Source organism: Alligator sinensis, unplaced genomic scaffold (assembly GCF_000455745.1).
Source record: "Alligator sinensis unplaced genomic scaffold, ASM45574v1 scaffold145_2, whole genome shotgun sequence".
Classification (NCBI taxonomy): domain Eukaryota; kingdom Metazoa; phylum Chordata; order Crocodylia; family Alligatoridae; genus Alligator; species Alligator sinensis.
The window spans coordinates 1023573-1046014 of record NW_005841954.1 but is presented as its reverse complement, the minus strand read 5'-3'; the positions used below and the strand labels follow the sequence as shown (position 1 = coordinate 1046014).

Genomic DNA, 22442 nt, shown 5'->3' with positions numbered 1-22442 from the left:
AAAGTACAGTTAGACTTCCTGACCATGTCCCCACATCGGCGGCCCGTGTTCATCTTGGAATCAATAGCGATTCCAAGATCCTTTGCTGCCTCTGTGCTGCCGAGAAGAGAGCTCCCCAGCTTGTAGGTATGCTGCTGGTTCTTCCTTCCCAGGTGCAATACCTTGCACTTGTCTGTATTGAAACCCATCCTGTTCTCATCCGCCCACCCCTGTAACCTGTCCAGATCTAGTTGCAGCCTGTCCCTCTCTTCTAGCACTTCTCCCCACATCTTAAGTGTCATCCGTGAACTTGAACAAGGTGCTTTTCACCCCCTTGTCCAAGTCGCTGATGAAGATGTTGAACAGTGCGGGCCCAAGGGCTGGTGATGGCAACTTCCGAAACACGTCGCAGGCAATGAGCGAGGAGCACAGATCCACACAGGAGACTACATTTTGGTGCGTGTCACTCTCACAATGCACTGCACAAAGCTGACTGTGGGCTTCCACCACACTGATCATTTAAGAGTGAATTTACCTCGCATATAACAACATTTTGGTATAAAAGTAATTGCATAAGAGAGAATTCGCACATACAGAACCTGCAAGGGAAACCTGTATTTGTAAGGGAGAGGGACCCTTGTATCATAGGTTCCCCAAAGCCTTTGCAAGCCTCAGACCCCTTGAGGAACAGCAAAATCCAGAGGAGGAGAGGAGGAGATGGACGCTGAAGTAGAAATGGTAGAAGAAACCCCTCGGGAGGGCGAAACAGGAGGGGGCAACATTCCTGTGATTGAAGCAGTGCAGGAGGAGATAGGCGACGGAATGAAAGGGAAAGAATGGAACAGCAAACAGCACAGGCACAGAGGTGGGGATGGGGAAGAAAGAAGGCACCCTACAGACAACAGAAATGGAGCTAGAGCAAGAGAAAGAACCAGAGAAACATGCTGGGAAAAGAAAGAAAATGCAGGGGCTGATGACCAAGAAGAAGAAACCTGATAATGAGGGAGGTGAGTCGGAAGAAGAGGCAGTGATCAGTTTCCTGTCACTAACTCTTCTGGTCTTCAAGCGGCAGGAATATCCAAGCTTTCCTGAATGTGAAAGTGATCTGGCAGCTTGCAAAGTATACAGGAATGCAAGTTAGGGAGAGGGAGAAGTAGAGTACCCTGATCATTAGCATGGATGAACCTTAAAGGGACAGGTGCACTCAGCTCAAAGCAAGCATGAACAAACTTTAAAGGGATAGGCACACTCATTTTAAAGCAAGGTTAAATGGCATTGACAATAGTTTTATTTAATGTCAGGATTATCTTAACAAGGAAAAGATGGGAACAAATTGAACCAGTTTTGAGCCAAATAAGTCCAGACATATTCTTTCTACAAGAATGTGGTGCACCAGGGCAGAGGGATTATAAACGCTTTGAAAAAAGCTGGAGATGGGGACCATTTTGGTAGTCAGGGACAAATGAGAAGGAAGTGTCAGGGTTAGCAATATTATTCAGGAACCCAGAGCTGAGAGCAAAGCAGGTAGAGGTCACCAGTGGAAGACTGCAGTGAATGATATTATCAGTCAGGGGAACAAAATTAGAAATTTACATGGTTGGGGGAGGGGGGTAAGAGGGCTGCCACATTTAGGATTGTTTGTCTATGTGAAATATGTAAGTGCAGTTTGCAAGGTGGTAATGGAGAGAGGGGAAAGTAGTGCATATCACCTGATTTTAACCCAGCTGCAATTTTGAAAAAATGATAATTATATTAGGCCTCTTTGAAGAGTCCATTCATGTGGCAACCACTGATTCAGAGGAAATGTTATTAAGGACTTCATTAGAATGTTTTAAAACTAGTTTATAAAAAGTAAGAAACCTCTAGGTGTTTAAGGGGTTGGCTTTCACTGAAAGAGAGTTCCTGAAGCTGGGACTGCATGAACAGAAGTACTACATCAGTTGGGACAAAGAAGAGATCAGAGAGGAAGAGGAGAAGCAGAGGAAAAAGGACTGGGCAGACTTGTTTCATTAAACCAACATAGAGGGCTTATGGGAGGGGTGGAGAGTTTCAGGTGGTTACTGAGTTTTTTCCATGTGGCTCTGTATGAAGGGAAAGTTTTCTGTAAGGGTTAGATTTTTGTTGGAAGTTGATGTACACTGTCTTCATAAAGTCCTTGTGTATTTTTAAACTTTAATAACTTAGGTTGTAGGTATGATGGAAACAATCTGTAAACAGCATTTAAAAGGAAATTTATTAAAGTTTTAGGACAACTAGAGTACACAATGCTAGACTTCAACATAACCACCATCCATCATGATACAGTGCTCAATCTGATCTTCTAACTCCTTGAAAACATTTCCCAGTTGCTCTTGAGTTACTGAACTAATTGCATTGGTGATCCTAGCCCTAAGTTCCACCAAAGAATGTGGTTTTGACAAGTAAACTACACTTTTAACATGTCTCCATAAAAAAAAAAAAAAAAGACGTCCAACAGCTACAGGTCAGGTGAATGAGGTGGCCAAGCAATTGGTCCACTTCTGCCTATCCCCTTCTTTGGGAAAACATCATTTAGGAACTGTCGTACATTCAGAGCATAGTGGCACGGAGCTCCATCTTATTTAAGAATAAATTTGTTATTACTTATGAAGTCTAGCATTGTGTACAATAGTTGTCCTAAAACTTTAATAAATTTGGTTTTAATTGCCATTCACAGATTGTTTCTATCATACCTACAACATAAGTTATTAAAGTTTAAAAGTGCACAAGGGATGTTATGAAGACCCTGCATATTGTTTAAGGGTTTAATGTATGTAGTTCTGTTTTTGATATATAATTGTTTTTGTGATATGAAGTCTTGGTAAAACAAGATGTTCAATATGTGTAGCTTTGTAAGTGTAGGGTGGTAAATGTTGTAATAAAAGTGGTAAAAAAAATAAAAATTCCCTTCAGTATGCTTGCTTTATAGGGACCATGTGTTTTATAGTCATGCTCAGTGTTGGCTGTATTTAATCAGCTTCGTAGTTGGTTTCCATTACTGAGCACATGCTGCTTTTGGCAGTAGTTTAATGATAGACAGTGTATTTAATGAGGTTTACTTGTGTGAAATATAAGGCAAGGGGATTTTTCCCCTCATCCTGACTTGTTCATGAAGCTGTCAGTTTCTATCTTCCTTGCTCTCTAGAACTGCCTTTCTGTTTTTATTAACAATTTCCTAATAAAACTTTCCTGTCTCAATATTTAGCACTGTCCTGTTTCAATTTCTGGACCCAAGACATGGAAGGTCCACTTCCCATTTGGTCATTGCTAAATGTATGTACATCATATTTATTAGAGGGACACTCATTTCTCATAGATATTAATGTAAATTCTTGTAACATTTATTTCTGACAGGTTGATTTTCCTTCAACAAAAAATCTGTGAAATGGCTCTTTTGCTTTTCACACTTATTTTCACTTGCCACCATTACACTGATGTAGGAGATTCCTTTGGGAAGTTCTGGGCTTTGGGCCCTGCATTCTGTGAAACCAGGGGTCTTCTGCATTACTTTGATATTCTTAAACAAAAAATAGTTTCCAGATGCATTTGGTCTATCTGTGAATTCTTCTTTTGCACATGGTTTTTGTTTTAGCTTATTGTTCAGGATTTGAAAATTGCTGGAAGTTAGCAGTTGGTTAACTTGGCCAGTCAGCTAGGTGAAGAGAAAAGGTGTCAATCTTCTGTTACCTTATTGGTAAAGTTAACTGAATCAACACAGGAAGAAAAGTAATCATGTTTCCAGATTGTAAGTGAAATTTACAGGTGGGATCTCCATATGTAATTCTGATGTCCATTTTTTTCTTAAGGGATGTAGGTTACAACATTTATTATCTTGTTGGCTACTGCTCTTACAGCTCTAATCTCCCTGGATCACTTGGCAAGTTTCACTGTTCTTTTTCAGTCCTCTGTATTTACTCCCTTTCTAGCCTTGGTATCCTCTGCAAATTCGATCATGGTTGACTTTATGCCAGAGAAACACTTGACAAAGTAATTCAGTACCCTTGCAGAGTACAGGAAGGTGCCTGTTCTTTTGAGTTTAGTTAGTGAAAAATGGATCTTGAAACCAGAGAGAGACTTGGACAGGATTAAAACTAACTTGAAATATCAGTTTCAGGACTGTCAGTTGTGTCACCAATTGTGACACAAGATGCTGCATAAACAACCATTAAATGCTCGCTGGTCCACAAATCAGTTTGAGAACTAGTTGTGTGAATAGGAAAAAGATACCACCTAAAAAAGTTTAACTGGAATTGTAATGTTTTAGGTAGATGCTGTGATGGCATTTTAAATGGGCAAGTTAAATTTGTCAAATTAAAAAAACCTAGTAAACAGAAATTACATATCAACTTTATTAGCAACACCTTAGATTACTAGAAGTGAATATGTTTTAAAAATCTAATACTCTGATCCTTGTGGATGAAATCCTGGCTCTGTTGTAGTAAGCAGCAGTAGTCCCATGGGCTTAAGTGGGGCCAGACTCTTATTCTTTGTTTTGTTACCTGTTTGCACATCTCATTTTGGAGTACTAAAATGGATCAAATCAGTTTTAAACTTTGTAAAAACTACTTGGATTACAGCTAGCATGTCAATTTTGGTCAGCACAAAATAATGTTTGTTTAAATGCTGTTTTCATTGGAATTTTTTCAGAAAATTCTTTATTATTTTTTTACATGGTTATTTGTTCACAACATAAAGCTCGAGCCATATTTAAGTAGTGTGCCCTTAAAAGAAACAAATAGAAATAATTTAAAGAAATGTTCTTCATTCATCTGTTTAAATAGTAGAACGCATAAATATTGGTAAGCATTATTTTAAAATGTAAAGCTCTAGGAAAAAATCAATAACAATTTAAGACATCTGAGTAAAGCAAATACTGTATTGTCGTGGGGAGACAATGCTTCAGGCATCTGAACATCCTAAGGCAAAGCTGAAGGTAATTTAACTTATTGATAGGGCCCGTTTCCTTAGGGCTATTAAAGATGATCCTAAATAGAAATGAGTTAAACTTTTATAATTCGGTTGGAATAAAGAGTACTAAAAAGAGAGATGTGGGAAATATTAAAAAGTGAGGTGAGTATTTGAATATTTCTGCTTGTGTCATGCCAAAGTTACATGCGTGGGGCGACAGGAAGAGACTGCCTGAAAAGACTTGCTGCATAAACTGAATTAACTCAGTTGGCATTAGAGAAATTGTGGATTCATTCACACAACTGGAATGTCATTGTGGGAGGATATGACCTTTTTAGGAAAGTGAGGCAAGGGAATTGGTGCTCTGTTATGGACCAAGATTTTTATCTGAATGCTCTGATGTATGAGAGAGAGAACTTTCTGAGTTAAAGGGACATTGTCAAATTAAAAATCAAGTTATACAAAGAGATTTCTTTATCTATATCACTAACAGTACCTCAGGTTAATAAAAGTCAAATGATTGAAATATTAAGTTATGTTACACTGCGATTTCTGTTTATTTTTCTGATTTCTGTTATATGATGAAAATCAGTGGCATTTCACTTTCAGATTTTCAGTGTTGCATTGTTTTTAGTTTTAGACACTACAAGGAAACAGTGGTTTAAATCTTGTAATCCTGTGAAATTGTAACTGTAATAGAGACATATTTTTACTATCTTTAGACTTGGACCTAAATTTTAAATCATCTTAGTGAAAGTATACTACAGATCAATTTAGGGGAAAGATTAAGCTAGTTTAGTTATTCATGCATGTATTATTAAGTGTCCAACTACAGGAAGTATTAGTAATATATGACTTGATGGCTGTTCGTTCTGTCAGTATAAAAATCTCATTTCTGTCTGAATTTTTTTAACATCCATCTTACAAATAACATGAAAGACTATTGCAATAGAATGAAGAAAATAAGAGAAAAATATTCTTTCTCTAATGTTTTATGTTGTATATAGACAATTATATATATATATTTTTTTTTTTTTTTACCTGTGGTCAGTTTTTAAATAGCTTATTCTGTAGCATGTAGGATTAAGTCCTTGATTATTTCCCCTATTTGTGTGAAGTACTTTGAGGTCTACTGATGAAAATCACTAATATTATTAGTATTATTATTATTTCACATAGCAAGAGGGAAGAGAAAATAATCATAATTTTAAGGGTAAAAGTGAATGAGAATACAGAAATAATTTGTGGAAATGAAGAATAGGCGATACTTGAAACTGTTTTAAAAGGATTTTTGAAAGTGGCTAAACTTTATAATGCCTAATCAAAAGGACTTTAGTTACTGTTGTGAAGCTAGCATTGTGTTTTTCATGAATCTGGATTTTTTTCTGTGCTTCAAGTTACTCAAGTAAGCTTTTCACTTCAAGTTTTATACCAGGTCGCCCTTGGCTATGGTCCCTTATTGTAAGAATTATACCCTCAGAAAGGGGTTTGACCATGTGTTTGTTCTTTCACAGCTTCACTCCAGACGTAGTTAATAAATTCTTACTTTAGGTCTTACTACTAAAAATGAATGAAATATCTTGTTTACTATTCATTTAGAGATGCTCTCTTTGTCTTCTCAAATATAGATCCTTATTCAGAAGCTGCTAGGTCCTGTATCTTCTGAACTTGGTCTCTGAGAAGACTATGGAGTCTTCCTGGTAACCCAGACTCCCTCAGTCATTGGTGGTCTAGGCTGTAGTATCTTGAGAGTCTTGGTACTTTCATCAAGTTATTGAAGAATCCATTTATGCCTGACAGCCCTCAGTTCTCTTTGGTCCAACTGCTGAGATTTAAACAGGTATTCTAGAGCAGTGGTCAGCAGTGTTTTGTGAGTGGATAGCTGGATCAATGCAATTTTGGTCCAAGGCAGGCTGAAGCTTCCTACATAGGTAGTCATGGTCACTTTTCCTCTGAACCCAACTGTAGCACAGGTAGAGCCCCCTATAGCTAAAGCCACCCAGCTCCACAGGCCGGACAGAATGGCTCTGCAAGCCTGATGAGGTTTGCAGACAGTGGGTTGCTGACCCCTATTAAAGAATTATTTTAGCTAATATTATATATAGACTCTTATGCAGTCCAACCACAGATTTATTTACCATACGTACAAAAAACAACATTAAACATATAACTGATATTCTTCATGTAGCAAAACATAGAACATCTCTGCTTTTGCACTTGGCATACAGCTTTGGTTTCAGAGGGCAGATAAAGCATCAGAGATTATGGCCATTTTATATCTGATTTGTTCCATTTCCAGGATTTTTATTACTTAGCAAGATGGCAGAAAAAAAATAGTGTGTGGAAGTTTGGCATCTTTTTAAAGGAAAAAAAAAATTCTCTTGATTTTTTTAGCTTAATTTAATTTTTAACACTTAGAGGCATTTGTTTTACCAGAACATGTATTTAAAAGGTTTGGTTTTTTTATATTAGGCAAATTTGGCTTTAATTTCAATCTGTTAATATAAGCCTCCGCCTTTAAAAGTTAGAATGGAAGTTACAAGAGCACCAAGGTGTTATGGTGGGAGCAAAAAATATTAAACGTCTGGAAGCCGGAAGAAGGGAAATGGGTAGAATCGTTGGCAAATTTGAAGGAAGATGAATGGTAGGTGAAATCTACAGTCATCTAATACAGAAGGAAAAGTAGATGAAATATTAAACTTTTAGAAGTTGGTTCACTTGTTAAAATTCAGAATTTTTTCTGCAAAGTAAGTAGAACATCTCAATTTTAAGAAGCCTGAACAGAAAAGAGAACAAATTGGAAAGGACAGAAGGACAACTGAATGGTATTGCTATCTCTTTTTAGAGTAGAAGTACAACATATGGATGGGATTATAAAGTGATCCAGCAAATTTCTTCTAGTGATACTACATATGGAACAGTAGAACTTACAAGAGATTCTGCAGTTATTGGAAGAAAGATGATGACAAAGTGATTCTAAAATAACCTCTAGTAAGAAAAACTATTTTTCATTTAGCAGGCCTGGATAACTTGTACCAAAGAGTCTTAAAAGAGGACTTTACCTGATGATGTTGTTATTCAATAAATTTTACATTATTTTACATTATTCAGAAGGCCAAGAAGGATGGCCTAAAGAGTGATAGCCATTAAAATAATGGAAGAGCTGATATTGTGTTGAATTGGTAGAGAACTGAAAGATAAGGAATAAGAAAAGATGAAAAAAAATTGACACTCAATATGACTTTGTGGAAAATAGCCTTTTAAATAAAACTGACTTCAGTTGCCGAGAGAATTACAAATTTAACTTAAAAGTAACTGCGCATATATACTATACTTCAACCTGTATAGGACATTTGACTTAATACTGCACAACGTGCTGATTAAAAAAACTAATGTTATACAATACCAGTAAAGCATATATTAAATAGATTAAGCATTGGCTAGCAGGTGAAGCAGGAGGAAAATTGATGGTTCCCTTTCCCTCTCTTTTTCACCCTCCTCCCCTTGCCACCCAACTCCTACCTTCCTTGTTTTTCATACACATGAGGAAGGAAGGAGAGGGGATATAGAATTGTGAGAAGGAAATGATGAAAGGAAACGTAAAGAAAAGAGGGGCTTGAGTGTTGGAGAAGGGGAGATAATGAATATATGAAATATGGATTGAATGAGGGGAAAAGAATCACTAAAAGGAAAGAGATGGAAAAAATAGAAATATAAATGGATATTGGGGCTGCATCCAAAAGCAAAAGATTCAGAAACTTCAGGCCCTCCATTTTTTTTTAATTTTATTTTATTTTTTAACTATGATTGGGGCATGTCCCACTGGTTCCTGGTTATAACAAATGGTAAGCTTCTTTGATATCCTAGGGATTTTTAGCTGAAGAACTAACAAAAGGAAACAAAACCCAAGAACCACCTATTGGGGCTAACCACTATTAAGCTGTATTAGTACAAGCCTTGGTATAGATGAGACTCTTGGCTTCTGGCATTTTCCACCATATCAATTAAAGCAATTCACCTGTCTCATGAAAACCTGTGCCTTAGACTCTGACATTTATACATACTATGAGTGATTTTTATGCAATATCAAACTTGCAAGCCTAGTGATTGATTTACATTTTGAAGGTTATCTTTGCAATGAAAAGGGCTTTGAGCTTACTACTTTTTTAATGAAAGCTTAGATTAAAAGGAACAGAGCTTGTAAAGTTCAGCAGACCTCTGACAGAAGTTGTAATGCATGCAGAGACCCTTACAGTTTCTAGGTGTTTGAATATTCGGTCTTTAATAGCTTAAACCTTTTCACTCCAACATAGTCTTGGGGATTAGTTCCCCCTGAGGATTAGTGTGTTCTAAAACAAGTACAGGTTTTGCGTTGCTGGCTTTGACTTATTTGTGAATAAAAAGAATTAGAACAGTTTTTCTAAAAGGACAAAACAGTAGTTTTGCCTGAATCCCCTAGCTCTCATATGGCTTGTCCAATTATCCTCAACTTTTCTTGCTTAGGTTATGGATATATGACCAATTTACCATGATGGGAAAGGGGGCAGGACTTCACTACATATCAGTTGCTATAAATGATGTTGTGCAGGTAACTGCCATGGACAGCTTTTGCTCTATAGTAGTAAACCCAAATAACTTGCACATCAATGAAAGAATTCAGTTTTTGTCTACTGCAGGGTAATAGCATGCACATGCATGTTTACTGCAGAGCAGTTGACACGTAGTAATGTACCTCCTTCTATAACTCTGCAGCAAAGTTTCCATTTGTATATGCCCTTACAATATTTTTCTTGGGGCAGAGAGAAATATGAGAAATTTGGGACAGAAAGAAGCATACCAGTGTCAAAACCATACTTGAAGGTAGTTAAAATGATGCCAAACATGAACACTATTTCTGGCTTGCGTTTGGGTTAGGGTAACTGGCAAAGAAGCAAGCAACATAGCTCAGTTTTTACTTCCCAAACTGATACTAAAGGGATGGGTTTTGCCTGTAATATGAACAAAAAAAGGGTACAGCATTTTTATTTATGTATTTTTTACAATCCCTCTTCAAAATACAACTGCACTTTGAGGCTGCTTTATTAATCTTAGCTTAATGCCTATACATGAGCTTGGAGTCCGCTCCCATGTTCTGGAATTCTAGCATGCCAGACCAGACTCAGTTGAGTCCACTGGAGTATGACAGTTGTTGCGCTCCAGTCACGTCTTGTGTCTCATGCTTCCTATGCTTAAAAATGCTAAAAGTGTCCCCATGCTTAAAAATGGCGGTGGGGGCACTTGAACTAAAGCTCATTGAACAGCTTTAGTTCAACTGCCCCACCCCCATTTTTAAGTGTGGGGACGCTGATACAGGAGATGTGGCAGCGCTTTAATTAAAGCAGCTCTTGGAGCCACTCTAATTAAGCACTTCCCCACACTCCTGGAGCATGTGTAAAAGTTTGTGAGATATGTATTATCCTCTAGTCCTCATGCATTTGATAAATGTAAGACTGATCACATTACTTTTCACTTGAAAACATCAAAAACTATGTAGGCTATGCAACACTGTTCAGTTAATGTTGATGGAGTAAACATAATTTTTAGTATAGCCCTACTTCTTGGTGCTTGATTTGTAACTTAGCATTCTGTTAATGCTTGATATTTTTCAGGGTTTTTTCCCCCATTTAATATATAAATTATTTCCTGAACACTCAACTTACTTTAACCTAAGTATATATGCAGTTATTTTGCAAAATAATTTGAGAGAATGCAAATGATACAGATTGTACATTTTTTCTTTCTTTGCTTCTATTAATAGCAGTTTAGAGCTTCGATAGTGTTCCAAAATTGTCTCTCAGAGTTTTTTTTAATTCACATAAAATATGCTTTTTACAGGTTCATGAAAATTTGTGGCTCTGAACTAGTCCGCCTTGAGTTGGCTTGTGGCCATTTCCTCAATGAGACTTGCTTGGAGGTCATTGCTGAGACATGTGTAAACCTTCAGGAATTAAATCTCTCCTCCTGTGATAAGCTACCACCTCAGGCTTTCAACCATATTGCCAAAGTGGGCAGCCTTAAGCGTCTCATCCTTTATCGAACAAAAGTAGAGGTAGGAACAACTGTTTTTAACCTTTGTGAAAAGTATTTTGATTGCTACTAATATTGTAAAAGTGTAATTGTCAAATAGCATTAGAGTCATATCAGAATTATGCAACTTTATAGCTGATAAATGTGGATATTTGTATATTTACCAAAATAGCTTCTGAACTTAAAAGGAAAAAGGGAGTAAAAATTTACTAATCTTTTCACTTTATTATCTACATGCAAGATTGATGATCTTTTGTCTTTAAAAACAAAAGAGTGCTCCAATGTAGTCATGGTAATGTGATCCATACATATTTTTACAAAATGTAGTACAGTCTACTACACTACACAATAGTAAACCACTAAAAACAAACTGTCATTAACTGGAACGAATGAGCAAATCAAATTTTGTGAGGTATTAATTTTGTTTAGTAATTTATTTGCTAATGTTCAAAATTCACTCATCCAGAATGAGTTATTAATTAGCAAAATTATTCTGTATTTTTGGTATTTTCGGAAATGAGATGGAAACATTTTTTAGAAAGAATTTTCAAATGCAGTACATGAATGTAACTTTTATAGTTGCATAGTTTTGTAAAGAAATCAATATGTTATCAGAGCTACTTTATTCATAAATTATTTCCCCCCAAAAAGTGTGTCAAATATTGTGGTCTATGATGCTATTATTTTTTATCTGCATGCATTTATTACTGGGACATTTGTTCATGGCACTGGTTTAGATTAAAAGTGCTTTTGTTATAAATATATTTCTTAGTGCTCTATAACTTAGTTATGCCTCCTTGTTGCAGTATAATATTTCACAAAGAAATTCTTATTTCAGTGATAGTCTTTGTATATGTGTGTATGAACACATTGCAAAAAACTTTTAATGTAATACTAACATTGAGAAAGGAAGTTAAAGTAGTTGATTTTGATATTTTCTTAAGCCAAGACGACTAGGCAGTCTGGATTAAGTTGAGTGTAAAAGTATTTAAGTCCTGAGGGGGCAGTTGATGCATCTTTTCAATACATTTAGTTGTTAGGGTAAGAGAGATTGGTGCAAGGTGGTCTTGCAGGCCCGCTTTCCGACTTGGTCAGTCCGTTGTTAATGGCCAAACCAGAAGCCGACAGAATGTTGAATGATATTTGGGGCTTTTCAGAGATAACTGAAGTCTCAGTCTCCTGACTATTGGTGATCGACAGAAGGACCTCCTGAAATACTTTCGAGTCATGTGTTGCTGGTACCATGGCTGAGGAAACCACTTCATCCAGTAAGGGTGGATGTACCTCAGTTGTCTGTATGCAGCCAGAAGTGCTATTTTCTGAAGCCCTAACTGCTACTGAAGTCTAGATTTACAATTTTGAAAAGCGTCTTAAGGGCTGTGAAATGAGGAGAGAGACCAGGAGCAGCAAAACCTTAAGAAAGTTTATTTTGTGAAGTGGAACATTGAGGCCATTAAAAAGGAGAGTCAGTAGTTAAAGCCTGTGGAGTGAAGAACAGTGCACCTTTTAAGTAATTTGACTCTCTCAGGTGCCTGAATACTATAGATGCTGCACTGTGAAGCAGGACACAAAGCGTGGGTTGTTTGTATCCCAAGCAGAATATCAACTTCCCCACTGATTTTGTGCTCCCCAATTTTGGGAGAAGGAAGGGTGATTTTTTTAGGGAAGAGGTGCTTGGTATATACAAGAAAATATGATAGTTTCAGGACTAAGACGACAGCAAGTTATAAAACTGGTTGCATTAGATTTTTCAGGCGTTGTAACAGGATGAAATAGAATCATACTTAGATGCCTAATAGTGGGGTAGCATCTGGTCCATTGTGTTTAGTGACTTTCCAGTCTTCAATTAGGACAACATTTCTAAAGCAGATCAGGATTTTACAAGAAGATTGACTAGTATAGCTCTATCTCAGGTAATTCCTGGTTTAACATATTCAGATGGCCACATCTTTGATTTGCTGTTTGCCTTGAGATTGGAGTAGGAAGTGGAATGATCAACTCTTTCTATTTTGCATGGGCCATGGGCTGATTGTGTGGATTTGCAACTTGTGGTGGCAGTCCACCTCTCCATTTAGGTTAAGTGATTTAAAGTTAATGAAACCTGAGTATTTGCAATGGCTGTGCAGGAGAAATTGTTTTTATAGCAGCCGCAACCTATTGCTAGTTTAATAGGATTTTGTGACTATCTTTTGTACCAAGCTATTGATGAAATACCAGATAAATTTTGTCATTGTGACGTCTAAGCTATACTTTGTCTTTTACTCCTGTTTAGACACCCATGAAGGGCACCTAAACACGTGAAGCGAGGCTGCTCCGAGGTGCTGTAATTACACCAGATTAATTGAGTCTGCTGGAATGTGGTAATTACCGCGCCCCAGCAGACTCCAGCGTCATGTGTATTAGCATCCCTGAGCTGAAAAATGGCAGTAGGGGTGCTTTAACTAAAGCTTGTTTGATGAGCTTTAATTAAAGTGCCACCGCAGACATTTTTCAGTGCAGGGACACTGATACACGTGACACTCCTGGTGCTTTAATTAGAGCGGCTCTCAGAGCCACTCCCAGCACTCCCAGAACACGTGTATAAACTCCTGAAGAGGCTGGTTTGAAATGTGTACTTTATATTGATCACATTCAGTCACATAGATCTTTTATTTTACATCTTCTAGTGTTGTCAGCTGTCTTTTTCACCGTTTCACATAGCCATTGAGACATTGATGAGGTTCCAATAATATGAAGTTCTATCCAGATAAAATAGAAAAGATGCCAATAGAATAGGAGAAGAGGTTATAACATACGGAAAAGTTATGATGTCTCTTTTAAGTGAGTATGTGACCTTATCGTTTGCTGCAAGAGGTAGCAAACTGTGAGTATCATTGGACATCAGACCACAGTTAGATTATATTTTTCTATCCCTTTTATGTCTTGTGAGAAAATAGCAATATCTGATTTTTGAATAGTGCTTTTTATCTGTACATCTCATGCCCCCTCAGAGGTTAATTTAATTATGGGGTGGAATCTGAGTAATTTTATCCTGAAACCCCAAAATTACAAATCCTGCTACTCCTTGATTCTAGAGTTGACATATCACCTGGATATTTAAAGGGAGTGTTCATCTCAGGACTAGGGAGCCAGTCCTTGTTCCCAGGCTTCCCTTATGCTTCGATGTTTAAAGGGAGCTTGTGCAGCCCGGGACCAGAGAACTAGTCCCTGATGCTGGTACTCCCCGCACACTGATGCTTGCCGGCACGTAGAGACCTCTGCAACAGAGACTAACTCCCCTGTATGTGCTCCCCGGAGGTAAAGAAATTTAAGTGGACTTGTTGATAGCCTAGTACTGAGATTACCACTTTATAGTTGCCCGACAGCTGAACTATTGTTGGAACATAGTAGGGAATTGCTTTGTTTCTAGCAACAGTTTTGTTGGGTATAATTCCAGGTAAGTTAAGATTAAGTGTAGATTTTGTCTGAGCAAGTATATCTCCCAAGACCACTGGAAGTTTTGCAAATGGCTTTAATTCAAAAGATTTATTTTCAATTTCTCTCCCCTGTATATTTATATAGAAACATAGTTGGACAAAAAATAACTTGGGGAAAAGGTACTTAAGTAAATTATACTTTTTATTTTATCAGTAGTATATACAGGTAAAACAAAGGTACCATTCATAACTATTTACACCACTCAAAGTGAATTTTCTGTTGCATTAAAAAAACTAATCAGGCAGGCTTTTTCTTTGTTGTTTATGGGTTGTGAAACCATTTATCAACACACATTTCTCAGCATGCAAGTAAAGTAAAAGGGTGAAAAATGAAGATATAGCACTGGACTAGTGTGCAGAGAATACTAATTATTAATAACTTAGGGAATTTAGTTTCCAGTAAGAATTAATATTATTTTAGAAAGTGGCAGAAGTACAGTGCTGTTTTTTGACAATAATTGTCCCCATTTAAAATAGATTTTCTGGTAAGCTTTCCTCAATATTTTTCCAATTTGCACTGGAACCTTGTAATGTCACTGTTGTGCAAATCCATAACAAGATCCCACTTTTGCTCTCGAGAGCTTAGTTTTGTCCAAGATGTATCAAGTAATCCTAACAAATTCTAGAGTAGCATGTTAGATTTTCTGAAATTCTTTCACTGCTGTTCTCACTGTGATGTAGCTTCAGTGATGCTAAGAATTGTAGAATACCAGATCAGAAGTTGGCTTTTTTACTACTATGATTTAGACTAGCTCTAAGAACTGGTGAGACCATGACACAGCCAGAAAACCATCAGTAATATTTTTCACCCAGCTTATGTTGAGAACGTTGATGGATGGGTTAAGCATAATAAGTAGTTAGAGATGCAGAATGTGTGTCAAGAGATGCATTAAGAAAAAATTAGAAGTTTGTGTATCTGAATGTTAACTAAAATACCCTAGTGGGTTTTCTCTCATGAAAAACTGAAGAGAATGTAAAAGGTCTAAGAATTTATGATATATTATATAGCTTTATATTTTTATTTACATGATGTTAAAATGTAAACATTAGAATTCTTATTTAAAGATCAACCAAATCACTGATAACCCTTGAATAAGTATTAAAGGAGACAGTAAATACAGAAGGTTTAAAGTATTGCTAAAACAGGTTATGGGCCCAAGCATATATTTTTTTCAGCCATCTGTCAATGTCTTTGTTTTAAAGAATCAGTCCATCCACTTCAGACCTCTCCTGCTTTAAACAATGAAGCTGCTTGTGTGATGCAGACAAAAAGGCACTACATTTATCTTAATACTTTTATTAGGCCATATTCTGGGAGGTCAGAAGCATACGTTATAACATCATTGTCAAGTCTTGTGACATGGAGGTGAAGTGGGAGGTTCCTTGACGCAAGGTTAGGGTCATATAGCACTGACAACAGTAGAAACTTGGTGAATGCAGTCGCCAAAAAGTAGAGAGAGAGAGAAAAGATGTTGGAATGAAATGAATAAATAGGCAGTTGACTTGGGTGATTTGACAGTGGCTTGTGTAGAGGAGTTGGATGTGAAGGAAAGGGTAGTGAAGGAGGGATAGCAGTCTGAGGGTATGGACAGTTGTACATTTGGAGATTTCATCAACTTTAATCCTGGATGAAGCATTATGAAAGTTGGAGTGGTTTTGTTACACTTATATAATTCTCAGCTTGTTCCTGTATACAATTGGAACATAGCTGCTGCTGTCCTCATAAAACAATATCAAATGCATGTATATGCATACTCACAGAGCTATAACCAAAGATGGGGATGATATAGTTAATAAGTAAGAAAACATGATGTTGAGGAGGATGCTTGAAAGATTAAAGGTGATATTAGGTGAGGCACTGTTAAATAATTTTTTAATCCAAAATAATCTAGACTGCTGATAGGTGCTCAAAGCTTGGGAGTTCTAAACTTGCGTTATCCTCAAAAAACCTAGAATCCTTCCTAGTCTAAAAACATACAGTCAGTTTGATTCACGCCACAGCATTTTGGGCTGCTCCAAATCCAGATCTTACTGACAAGATATTTACTGCAGTTGCCGAATTAACTTTGCAGTAAATAATTCAGTGTCTACATATGCAGGCTTATTAGGCTGCAGGAAACTAATAAACTCCACAGCAGGATAATACTTGTAAATGCAAGTACTATTCTCCGGTGGAGTTTTTTTACTCTGCAGCAGTGCAGGTATAGACATTGATGGGACAGTTTGAGGCCCAAGGGTGTTTCAGTGAGGGGGCTGCCCTACCAGGTAGGAGAAGCCCTGGCCTAGCAGGCTGGCTGCCCCTCCCCTGGGCTGCCTGCCAGCCAGGGCTGCTCCAACTCAGCTCAGTGTGCTATGGTCCCAGGCATGTGTTCAAATAGTGTGCCCTGGTGCACTAAACTCGGGTGCAATACACGCTGGAGTTTATTGCTTGCATTAGTTGCCTACAGACAGCCAGGCGCAGTATTCCATATTAAATACCTGTGAATTATTCAAATGAAGCTTTGCTTCAGAACAGTTATGGCTAATTTGACTTAATTGCCATTTAAGCCTAGCGTGTAAACAGCTGGACTGCACCTATTTTGGTGCGAGTCTTAGACCAAGCCAGTATGTCTCCGCACCAAGCTGGTTGTTTGTTTAAAAATTATGTGCTTTCATGGTTTTTTGATTGCCTTATATCAGGAAATATAAATGAGATCTGAAATAGTTTGTAGTTGGAAAGACTTGGAAATAGTTAGTAGTTGGAAACAACGCACAAGACTGCAAAAACTAAGAGCAATTATTTGACAAGAGGAGAGAGGAGAGGGATCTGAACTGAGATTTAAAATTAGGAAGGAGTAATGCATGATCATCATTTCCTGTTGTTTACCTTATTGTCTGGTAAGAAGCATTAAATGAAGTTAAAGAACAGTAAAATTAGACCAAAAAAAGAGAAGGTTTTCTTTCATACATATAGGCAGCCTGTGAAATTTATGTTACCAAGGGAAACATTGAAGTTGGATGTTTTATGTATTTAAAATAATGAGCAAAAATACCTTGGCATTATAATTATTACCTAACATGCAGGGGTTGGAAAGTTATTCATCACTGCATAACTTGAGAATGTGTTGGTAATGATTATAGAACTCTGTGTCACCTGATTCATCACATTGTGGCTGCTACTGGAAGTGGAATTCTGTGCTAAAGAGACCAATCACGTGTCTGGTATGACAGTTTTTGTATTAGTGGAGACCTTGGCTATATGCTTGTAAAGCTGAGCATACAGAAAAAGGAGTCACTGCTGTTGCTCTACTTAACTGTATAGCAGGGGTTTTTTTATTTGCCCGCAACTTCACGATTTGCAGCATTGCAGTCTCAGCTTGGTCTTTTCTCTTTGATAGTAAGTGCAATACTGCTCTGGTTCTGCCAGTTCCTTGCAACACTAGAAGAACACTAAAAAGTGTTTGCTGTACCATTAGAGCAAAAATGTTTGTTATATTCTGCTGCACTATGTATCACTCCATTTTTTCACAGTTACAGTAATGGTTCTATAATGCTGAGTGAACAGGGTCTACACTGGACTGCTGGTGCTGTTTAATGATTTGTACCTAATATAACAGTTTAATGTGCAGTGTTTAGGGAAAACATGGTAAAATTAACAATATGTTATATGATACTAAAAAATCCCAGTGATTCTTATTACCATTACTCATTACTCTTATCATTCGTGTTTTTGAATGTATTATGTGCTTTGTGTTTAAAAGATTTTTCATGCTCTTTGTCTCAAAGTTGTTATCTTTAAAATACCTGATTAATTTCCATGTAGAATGGGAAGTGGACAGTACCAAGATTCCGTAATTTATTTCTCATTATTCATATTGCACCAGAAGAGCTATAGAAAAATTTGAGAAGACAAGATTCTTGTCCGAAGGAATTTACGATCTGTGGCCCCTATCCTGCCAGTAGTTGGACAATATGAGTAGTTTTGAAGACTACTTGTGCGTAAAGATCTTCATGTGCAAAGCTATGTTCAAGACCAGATATAAAGTTCATAAAGCACTTTGGGGTCATAGGTATTATTTGCATTGCTCCAGAGAAGCCACTGCACAGGAAGTTCAGTGAGTTGTTCAGAGTCATACAGGAAGATGCTCCCACTCTTGTGCCTTAACAGAGACCATTGTTCTTCTTCATTAAATGCAAATAAAGTACTTCCAAAAAGCCTTTGACTTTATAATAATAGGTTTTATTCCTAAACCTCATAATATTTTGGATGTACTTAGAACATTTTATAACTTTTGGCACAAAAAACTATATAGTTGTTACTTTAAAAAAAAAAAAAAGTTTAATTTCTGCTAAATTAAGACCACTATTATTCTTCTAGGAGTTTTGTGCTGGTGGTCTTGGTATTTGCTGATACATGACTCTTAATGTTTATTCATTGAGTACACATTCACAGCATAATTTCAGCATTTGCTGGCATTGATGCATTTAGAGTGCACAATGAACAATGAAAGCACTATTGTGTGCAGTAATTTGACAATGCATGTCATTATGGTTTCAGCATGAATATTATCTTGATCTTGAAGTATTCTTTCCATAGCCACAACTATATTTTAAATACACCAAATCCACAATTAAATTAGAAAAAATTATGACAGCACTTTTATTAATATTTGTAGGCTGTAATATGTGTGTGTGTGTTTCATATTGCATTTCTAAACATTTCCAGCTCAGGAGTGATGAGACAAAAAGGAGTTTTAATTTTGTACTGCAAATACAATTTTTCAAAGTTGGTCCATGGATCAGTTAGCTAAATTCAATTTACAACACACACTTTTTTACATGTAAATATAAATTCAGTATTTCTAAATTTTCCTTAACTGACAGAAGCATTCAGGTGCAAGATGAAGGTATCAGTAGCTTGAGTAAAGGAGCAGTTTGGGTTTTCTGATACTGGGGAAGATGAGAATCAGTCAGCAGTAAAGATATTAAAGCCTGATTTTTTTTCTTAAATAGTGAACAATGAAATAATTAAAATTGACCTTAAAATTGTTGTGCTTAGGCTTCAGAATTAACCTATTATGGACTCAGAGATACTGTTCCAGGCAGTTTTCAGACTCAGGCTGACCTTCATTGCTAACTAACACTCTTGTTTTCAAGGTTATGTTTGCAGCCAAAAAGATTAGAATAATAGAAAATTAGGGTTGGAAGGGACCTCAGGAGGTCATCTAATCTAACCCCTTGCTCAAAGCAGGATCATTTGCAACTATATCATCCAATCCAAGGCTTTGTCTAGCCAGGTATCAAAAACCGCCAAGGATGAAGATTCCACCTCTCTGGATAACCTGTTCCAGTGCTTTACTACCTTCCTAGTGATAAAATTGTTCCTAATATATAACATAAATTTCCCTTGCTTCCTTCCATTTGAGACGATTGCTCCATGTTCTGTCACCTGCCACCACTGAGAACAGTCAAGATCCATCCTCTTTAGAACCATCCTCAGGTAGTTGAAGGCTGGTATTAAATCCCATCTCAGTCTTCTCTTCTCTAGACTAAATGAACCCAGTTCCCTCAGTCGCTCCTCATAAATCATGTGACCCAGCCCCCTAACAATTTTTGTTGCCCTCTGCTGAACTCTATTCAATTTGTCCACATCCTTTCTGTAGTGGGGGGCCCAAAACTGGACACAGTACTCCAGACGTTGCCTCACTGGTGCTGAATAGAGGGGAATAATCACTTCCCTTGATCTGCTGGAAACATTCCTACCAGTGCAGCCCAGTATGCTGTTAGCCTTCTTGGCAACCAGGGCACACTGCTGGCTCATATTCAGCTTATTGTCCACTGTAATGCCCAGGCCCTTTTCTACAGAGCTGCTGCCCAGCCAGTTGGTCCCCAGCCTGTACTGGTATATGGGATTGTTCTGTCCTAAGTGCGGGACTTGCAGTTGTCCTTATTGAACCCCATGAGAGTTTTTTTTAATCCAATCCTCCAATTTGTCTAGGTGTCTCTGAATCCTAACCTGATCCTACATCTTATTTTACTACCCCTCCCCCCCCCCCCCCCCCCCTCGGCACTTGGTGTCATCTGCAAACTTGCTGAGGGTGCACTGTATGCCATCTTCCAAGTCATTGATGAGGATATTGAATAAAACTGGTCCCAGGACTGACCCTTGGGGCACTCCACTTGATATCGGCTGCCGAATAGACCTCAAACCATTGACTAGTATCTTCGGAGCCTAATGCTCCAGCCAGATTTCTATCCACCTTACAGTCCATTCATCCAACCTGGACTTTCTTAGCTTGCCTGCGAGAATGTTGGGGGAGCGCACTGCTTCGTTCCCGCCTCCCCCTTTCGATGCACACCGCTTTGGAAACCGCAGGTGCCTGAGGGGCACCCTGCATAGAGCACTATAAGGATCAGGGACCCTGGGACTGTAGTGGAGGGTGAGCAGCCATGTCTGGGGTCAGGGACCCCAGGGGACTGGGATGGATGGAGAGAAGCCTTGCCTGGGCCAGGGACCCCAGGGGACTGGGACAACATGTGGAACAGGGCCAGGGGCCTGGAGCCTGAAGGGGCTGGGGAGTGGAGCAGTTCCTTGGAGCTGGTGGAGCCCACGCCCACGCCAGCCCCAGCCCCTGCCTTGCCTTGCCTTGGAGAATGAAGAGGCACATGGCGTCGGGCTGGGGAGCAGAGCAGGTCCCCAGGGCCTGTGGAGCAGTTCCCCAGCCCCTGCCCCTGCCCTTGCCTCACCTCGCCTCAGGGAGCGAGGAGGCAACATGGTGCCGGGGCTGGGGAGTTGGAGCAGTTGCCTGATGCCAGCCCTGCCCCTGTCCCTGCCTTGGGTGGGTACGCAGCATTAATAAGTTAGTGTGTGGCAAGATTTTAAATTGTGCGTGGCTTCGCATGCACACACCTTGGAGGGAAACTTGCAGCCAACTTGCTCAGCACCCTCAGGTGCATCCCATCTGGCCCCATGGACTTGTGTCCAGCTTTTCTAAATAGTCCCTAACTTGTTCTTTCACCACAGATGGCTACTCATCTCCTCCCTGAATTGTGCTGCCAAGTGCAGTAGTCTGGGAGCTGAGCTTGCCTGTGGAGACTGTGGTGAAAAAGGCATTGGGTACTTCAGTCTTTTCTGCATCCACTGTCACTAAGTTACCTCCCCCATTCAGTAAGGGGCTCACACTTTCCCTGATCTTCCTTTTGTTACTGACATACTTGTAGAAACCCCTCTTGTTACCCTCCACATCCCTTGCTAGCTGCAACTCCAATTGCACTTTGGTCTTCCTGACTTCATTCCTGAATGCCTGAGCAATACTCTTGTATTCCTCCCTAGTTGTTTGTCTAAGTTTCCACTTCTAATAAGTTTCCTTTTTGTGATTTAGCTTACTGAAGAGTTCCCTGCTAAGCCAAGCTGGTCTTCTGCCATATTTGCTAGTCTTCCTGCACAGCAAGATGGTTAGTTCTTGTACTCTTAATAAGGTTTCTTTAAAGTACAGACAGTTCTCCTGGACACTTCTCCCTGACGGACTGGCTTCCCAGGGGATCCTGTCCATGAGTTCCCTGAGTGACTCAGACTCTGCTTTTCTGAAGTCCAGGGTCCTTACTCTGCTACTCTCCTTCTTTCCTTTCCTCAGTCAGGATCCTGAACTCAGTCATCTCATGGTCGCTGCTGCCCAAGTTGCCATTTACTATTACGTTCCCCACCAATTATTTGCTGTTTGTGAGCAGTAGATCAAGAAGAGCACAGCCCCTAGTTAGCCACTCCAGCACTTGCACCAGGAAATTGTCTCCAACACTCTCCAAAAACTTCCTGGATTGCCTGTGCACTGCTGTATTACTCTTCAAGCAGATGTCAGGGTGACTGAAGTCCCCCATGAGAACCAGGGTCTGTGATTGGGAAACTTCCATTAGCTGTTTGAAGAAAGCCTTATCCACCACTTCCTCTTGGTATGCTAGTCTATAGTAAACACCCACTACAACATCACCCTTGTTGGTCTCCCCTCTAACCTTTAAACC

The 22442-nt window shown here is 38.6% G+C and overlaps 1 protein-coding gene across 5 annotated transcripts in view; it reads left to right on the top strand.

The window, feature by feature from the left end:
- FBXL4 (F-box and leucine rich repeat protein 4) overlaps positions 1-22442 on the top strand; it is a 125984-nt gene that overhangs the window by 58176 nt on the left and 45366 nt on the right. For all 5 annotated transcript variants that reach the window (XM_025200063.1, XM_025200064.1, XM_025200065.1 and 2 more), the window contains exon 6: positions 10780-10993. In XM_025200063.1, coding sequence (XP_025055848.1) covers positions 10780-10993 — 214 coding nt within the window. The remainder of the gene's footprint in view (positions 1-10779; positions 10994-22442) is intronic.